This window comes from Chinchilla lanigera, unplaced genomic scaffold, assembly GCF_000276665.1.
Source record: "Chinchilla lanigera isolate Chin_1 unplaced genomic scaffold, ChiLan1.0 scaffold00068, whole genome shotgun sequence".
In the NCBI taxonomy this organism is placed as follows: Eukaryota; Metazoa; Chordata; class Mammalia; order Rodentia; family Chinchillidae; genus Chinchilla; species Chinchilla lanigera.
In genome coordinates this window covers 312,590-319,961 of record NW_004955469.1, presented here as the reverse complement: position 1 = coordinate 319,961, position 7,372 = coordinate 312,590, and the positions used below count along the sequence as shown (strand labels likewise).

General features: G+C 33.7%; 1 protein-coding gene across 1 annotated transcript in view; it reads left to right on the top strand.

Annotated features, from left to right (window-relative positions):
* Positions 1–7,361, top strand: part of Rad51ap2 (RAD51 associated protein 2) — a 7,627-nt gene extending 266 nt beyond the window's left edge. Inside the window, exons 2-4 of the mRNA XM_005415294.2 lie at positions 13–2,576; positions 2,919–3,002; positions 6,670–7,361. Of these exons, the coding sequence (XP_005415351.2) occupies positions 13–2,576; positions 2,919–3,002; positions 6,670–6,788 (2,767 nt within the window). The 3' untranslated portion in view covers positions 6,789–7,361. The remainder of the gene's footprint in view (positions 1–12; positions 2,577–2,918; positions 3,003–6,669) is intronic.
* Positions 7,362–7,372: the final 11 nt, after the last annotated feature.

Here is a 7,372-nt window from a genome sequence, read left to right as displayed (position 1 = left end):
GGCCACCGACAGGCTGTCCCCGGAGGAGCTCGAGAACGAGGGACCGGGACCGCGGAGCCAGCGCCGGCCGGAGAGCGCCCATCCCCGCCGCAGAGAGCGCGGCGCAATAAGTACCCCCGAATTTCCGGCAGGGCTAGACAGCAGCGCGTCCTCCGTCCAGTTAAAGGAAACGGCAAAGCGAAAGAGTGACCCCTTGGAGGCGTGTGCTAGGGACTGCGCAAGCTTTTCCTGGTCCCCTAATAGACACGATGTTAAGAAGAAAAAGTTAGAGGATGATAAAAGGAGATTAGATGCAGAAAAAGATTTTTCTGAATATTGTGAAAGTAACCACCAGTTCCTCAGTAACCAAAACACTTCTGAGAGCAAAAAAGATTTGTTTAGTTTAAACTGTGACCGTAGTAGTATAAAGTGTGACATAGCAGACTCTGAAAAGAATTTCACTGTAACGCTAAGAACTACAAATCGGGAGGAAGCAGGCACAAACCTGGACAGTTATGTACCTTCTAGGTTCGAAAAATCTCCAGGCTGGGACTGTAATATGAGACATATTTTGAAAAGAAATAAGCAAAGTTGTTGGGTTATGAAAAATTACAAGACTAACAGTGAAAGTATAAAAAGATCTAGAGAAAGACTGAATTTGCTACAATTACAAGCAATAGAACTTTTAGGCAAGGAAGATTATCACAGTATAAGAGCCGTGAGTGTGCACGAACAACAGTTAAAGCCTCTGATGATAGAAATGCTAGGTAACCAAAAATTTTTCATGAACATTGTTGGGCTGAATAGTAAAGGAGAAAATGATACTATGCTGCAGTTGAGATACCGCACTATACAAAAAGATTTTCGTGTAAGCAACATTTTTCAAAGTTTGATTACAGAAATTTTTTATTTCCATGAAAGTATTTCAGGAAAACAAAAGGATAATAGAATTTTAAGCTGGTGTCAAATTTTGAAGTGCAAAAATCAAATCGATACTAAAAATCTAATAACCAGGAGTATCTATGTCAACATAAAGAGTGGCATTTTAAGCAAATATATACAAAGCAGCGTTTCAGGACATTTAAATAGTTTCAAAACCAGCATAGCTTATATGTTCAATAACTTTGATGCTCTAGTCGGAATTGAAGATGATTCTGAATTAGAGGAGGGTTACATTTTCAAACGGATAGTGCACTTGAATTATTCAAAACTTATTACAGTGGAAGGTCGTACTATATATATAATGAGGACTTTAACTTTTTCAAAACGTTTAAAAGATATGAAACCTATGTTAAAGAAAAGAAAGCCTATATTTAAAACCCAACAAATTGTTGAAGGGTTTAAGAAAGAAAACTTTGATTCTTTTAGTGCAACAACTAAGAATCTATGTTTTTCAATTTTCAAAACATATGAAAAAATTCCTTTTTTAATGGACTTTGATGACATGGAAGAACTTTCTTTGATAAAAAAGTCTAGTTATGAGAATATGAGTTGTCTTGAACAACATACGAATGTAGACACCTGGGCTCACTGCAGCTTTAGTACTGTTAAAACACATGTGAAATCTGCGCCTCAGTTGACACAGAAAAACTATGGATGTATTAGTGCAAAATGTCATGAAATAAGTATGCACAACCAAAATTTAGGGACTGAAAGAAAACAGGATCCTAAGAAGGTCAGCAGCTTTAATTCTAAGCATACATTTGGAAGTTCTTTTAATGTTAGACAACAGGCTACCCTGGCAAGCCAAAACACAGTGCATAGTCTACAGATCAATAGTATGACTGTAAATCAAGTGCTGAATTTTGAGAGCTTGCAAAGTGAAATAGAAAGAACTAAATATGACTTCATTTTGAAGAAGGAAGTAAAAGTCACAGCACAGAGTTCAATACATAGTTACCAAGTTTGTATTAAAATAGAAAAGGAAGAAGATAGTTTTTTTCCAAAGGATGGCATGCTTTCTATGCAGTCAATTTCATTAAGGAGTAAGAAAGTAAGTACGAAAGAAACTAAATCCGTTAATCAAAGTAACACAGTGGAAAAAAATGAATACCGGAGTATTTTGCAAGAAAGTGAGTTAGCTAATTCAAAGCATTTTCATCCAAAGAATGATGCAACATTGTATGTTAATCATCAATTTGAAACTGGTTCAAATGAAGGGAACAATGAATATCTTCAGAATTTAACTGCAAAATGTTTATCAACAGAAGCTCTAACAATAGTAAAAGATTTTGAGATGAAGAGTAAATTTGATTTGGTACTTAAAGAGCTTCGTATGTTTCATGAAATTAGTAAGGAAAATGAAATTCCAACCACTGTGGAAACCAACACTGGGCAACAAAATTACTTTGAGGAAAGTAATGATGATGAGGAGGCCAAAATTGAGATAGAAAAAGATTTGAAACTGGTTACAGCCGACACAGACTGTGCATCTCCTTTGCCCTGTGATATAGTAGCACGTCCTAATATTGATAGAAGACACAAAGGTTTATTTAAGTGGAAAACAGTACCCAATAATGGAGAACAGGAAGTTCCCAATATGCATTGCTGTCCTAGAACAGCAGAGGAAGAAATATGCTACTTTACTTCTGAGCAAGGTATTCAATTAATTCTAAAATATTCTTTCTCATGATAAAATAATTACTGCTTTTTATGTGTAGGACAAATATATACTTTAAGCAAAAGAGGTAAAGCATAAGACAAATGTTTATTGATGTATACTTTTTTCTGTGAATGTTGTTTAAATGTTATATAATATGCTAAACTTGTAGGAAACAAATTAGTAATTTTTTAAGAGAAAGTTTGAAGAGTCTTTCTTCCCTTCACCAAATATTAGGAGACAACTGAAGGATGGATTTGTGAACAAAATAATTTGTTTATAATGCTAACATTTTTATATAAAAGGCACTTTTGCTAAAACGTATTATCTTTATTTTCAGATGGTAAAAATTCTTTACCTAAAAGATCTTCTCTATTGTCTGATGAATATATGGAAGAAAAATTTAATTATTTACCAAGGGGAGGTAAGATCTTTAGGTATTTTGTAAAATATCTTATAAGATTACTATTACATGTTTATATTTTTGGCATGATAAAAATATATTTATATTACTAGAAAATAAATGCAGTTTTCAAAACATTAATAATTTATTTACACAAATTCCAAAAGTTAGAAATTGGTTAAAAATTTAAATGCCATTTGTAATATTATTGGAAAGTATACTATGCAAAAACTATAGTCAAATATTTGCACAGGTCTATGGTAATAACTGTGTGCCAAGACAGGTGTTGTATATATGGCCAGTGCAAATATTTAATATACATAACCTTATTGCCAAAACCAAAGAAAAAAAGGGTTTTTCTCAGTTGGGTATCTACTGACATTAAGATGTCACTTCCAATTATACTTTGTACTTTTTATTATATAGAAAGGCTTGTAGTATGGATATTTTATTTTGTAAATTTTAAAAAAATTGCTATTATTTAGGCAAGTTAATGTGATTTGAGAGTGGCAATTATATTTTTGCTTACTATTAAATATAAAACTGAAGAAAAAGAACTTGATCTTATACTTTGCTTACAGTTCTACAATATCAGGATAAATCATGTGTGTCATTAGACATACTAATTGGTGGAACCAGTGCATGTAGGTAGAGATGAGGTTAAAATTAGGGAAATAGCTAAAGTTATAGTTGAGTCAGAAATTTCTTTTCTTTTCTTTTTTTTTGGTACGGGGAATGGAACTCAGGATCTGCACTTGCCAGGCAGGTGCTGTGCCATTAAGCTATATCCCCAGGCTCAGTCAGAAATTTCTGATGTATTACACCACAAATTAGATCTAAAAAAGTACATTGTAGGAAAAGTATATATGCTAAAACATCTGCAGTGGTACATCATTTCTTGAAATATTTCTCTTGGCTTATCATCATCAGTAGAATGCTGTCTTCAACACCTTTAATGTGCTGGGGATACAGCTCAGTGGCACAAGTGCCTGCCTTCACAAGCACAAGGTCCTGAGTTAGATTCCTGGTACAAAAAAAATAATTAAATTTTTAAAATACCTTTAATGTTACCTCAGAACTTTCTTTTCCTACTTTTCTTAGTTTATAATGAAATAATCTTAAAAACTGATGCTCTTGGAAGGCTACAGATAGTCTCTCCTCCAGTGAGCAAAGGAAATATTTAATGGATCAATATTTCATGAGTTTAAAAGGAAGGTTGAGAGAATTATCCTGGAAACCCAAGTGTGGTGGTGTACCCCTGTAATCCCAGAACTATGTAAGGCTGAGGCAGGAGGTTGGCAAATTTAAGCCAAGTCTGGGCAACTTGGTGATTTAGCAAGACCCTTTCTCAAAATAAAAACTAAAAAATGCTAGAGATGTATCTATCTGTAGAGTGCCTGCCCTGGGTTCAGTCCTGAGTGTGTGTGTGTGTGTGTGTGTGTAAGTGTGTGTGTGTGTGTGTGTGTTCAGAGAATTACCCTGAAAAGGATATGGTTTGCTTTTTCTGGCATGAAAAAAGGGAAGAAGGGGCTGGAGATTTAGCTCAGTGGCGCAGCGCCTGTCTGGCAAGCACAAGGTCCTGAGTTTGATTCCCAGTACCAAAAAAAAAAAAAAAAAAAAAGAGAGAAAAGGGAAGAAATTAGATTTAGAAACATGCCTTGATATCGAAGTAGATTATGGAGTACATACCCCTGTTGTCCTTGTGATTATAACTGAGTTAATGAAGTGAATATACGAAACAAAGTGCAAGTACAAATTGGAAAAGAAATGATATCACATAATAATGTGACTCTACCCTCACAAGATAAAGTGACCAATCCTGAAGTAAGAAAAATAATGTGTAAGGTCAGCTAGAATTGTGTATTACATTGTTAGATTTACTTTCAAGGTACTTGAAAATGGAATGATCTTTTCAGTGTTTACTGAGGTCCACAGTGTAAGGGAGAAGTTGGCAGATACTGGGATGCAGGATTAGTGAGAGCAGGCAGTGCGCTCCATGTAGGTGAAGTGCGTGCCTTCAACACTGATTTTATAGGCCTCAGAAAGGTCCTAGCTGTCTTGCAGAGTTTTAATATGTCCCCACCTGTCATCATGATGCCAATTCTTGTAATTAAAGTTTCCACCACTGTTTTTAGTGCATCCTCACTCTGTCTCCATTTTTCTCCTCTCTCTTTCTCTGTGGCACAGAGAAAGGTATTTTTAAATTATTTTGAACAGAAGTTATATGTTTGTCATCTAGTTCCCCTGGTGTTTAATGTATCATTTAGACCAGTGCTTCCCTAACTGTAATATATTCATTAATCACGTGAGGATACTGTTAAGGGGCTCTTTCAATGATGGGATTCTACAGTTAGCTCAGCCCAGCAGATGTAGATGTGGCAAGTCTGTGGATCACACGGTGAGTTGCAAGAAAAAAAAACCATTTAGAAAACAATTGAGTTGCATCATTTCATACAATCGAGTTAAAATTTCATGTCGTTTTGTTTAATATTGACTTTTATAAAATGACTAATTTCTGGTAGCATACTTTAATGTTTAGATTTGTTAAACAATATAAAATGATGGATTAATGCAGTGCATAACGATAATAAAGGATCATAATTTAACAAAGGAGACAAAGGGGTACATTCTCACAACTATAATTTAATGACTAAAGTCATATATTTTGTAAAAGATTGGTTATTGATGGAAGTTAGTTCCATGATCTCCCATTCATTAAAAATGTACCAGAAGTATCTATCATATTTGACATAAAGAAAACCATATTTTGAAAAAGTAATCAAATACTGTAGACTAAAGTTCCTAGCTTATTTCTGAAATAATCATACAGTAAAGAGGTATGCCTAGCATATGTTGCTGAAATTGTCTAATTTATAACCAAGTCTAGAATATCAGATAATATCTGAAAATTTTGTCTTATTTGGCAACCTCTTTTTGTTTAAAAAAGGTAGCAATGAAATGGCATTTTCCTCTTACTTTTTATAATTAAATTTATAATTTTAATGTTGAGTCAAAAACAAAACATTTATAGCTATCTTGATGGTGTTAAATTGCTTTTCTCCTTATTTACATGTAGCTCAATTTTGTATTCTGTTTCATTAATGTTTACAAAGATACATAGATTCTGTTGTATTTCATTAACAATAACAAATACATTTGCCTGTCTAGCTAACTGATTTAATAAGAAATATAATGCCATAAAATAATTTGAGCTTCTTTGACCATAATATATTGTGAAGTTAAGTAAATACTTCAAAATCAGATCTATTACTATATAAAAGGTAATACATTTGAATTCTGTTATTGATATTAATCTCAAAGCCCAAACATAACCATTAACCAACAATATGACATTTAGTTTCTAATTGAAAAATGATATCAATTTGGCTTTAAAACCTATTTAGTTTTGTTGTTGTTGTTGTTAAGTCAGATTACCTGACTGGAATGCTAATTTAATATAGTTGTTATTTTGCATTGATCAAGTGACTTAACCTCTCTGTGCTTAGGTTTTTACATTTTAAAACTGGATACGGGATTAAGTTAAAATAATGCATTTAAAGTGTCTGGCACATAAATCAAAAATGTTCTGTAAATACTCAGTAAATATTGCTAGTATTATGATAAGCAAAGAGTTTTTAGAATACTGGTTATTTTACTCATTTAGATAACTTTCATTGTCTGTTTTTAGGTAGTCATTTTTCACATGGCATTTCAAGAATCCAGCCTCTTAAGACGTGCAGCCGACCAATCAGGATTGGTTTGTCAAGGAAAGCAAGATTTAAGCAACTCCATCCCTACCTGAAATAAATGTGTTATGAGAGTTTAAAAGAAGATTTTGGACTTTTGAAATAATATCCAGAAATATTTTATGTCTTTCTTTGGATAAATGCTTTCTTTCAGTTTGGGGGGACTTTTCAGTTTGCAGCTTTCTTTGTTATAAAATGTGGAAAGGTTATTTCGTGTCTGAAATATTACCTTTAAAAGTTAGGAAATACTTTATTAATATTTTCATATATAATCAGTGTGTATTAATGTCTTCATGATCTTATAAAATGTGTTTATTTTTATGATGCATGCATATGATCTTTCTGTGGAGATGACTGATAACTTTTACAGATTTTTCAAGGGACTCATGGCTCAGAAGAAAGTAATGAGCTACTGTTGGAATCCAGTCTCTCCATTTTTCAGGTGAACAGGGAGAAGTGAGGTTTTTCCAAGTGAGCTTCCCAGGTCACAGGGTTGACGTAGGATTGGGGTGGAGGTGCTTTTGTCTGAAGAATCTTCTCTAATCTTTCTCATTCCATGTTTTCCATTCTCCCTCTTGGTACTGGACACTGAATCCAGGGCCCTCACACAGAGAGCTACATCTCAGGCCTTAATTCTTTTTTATT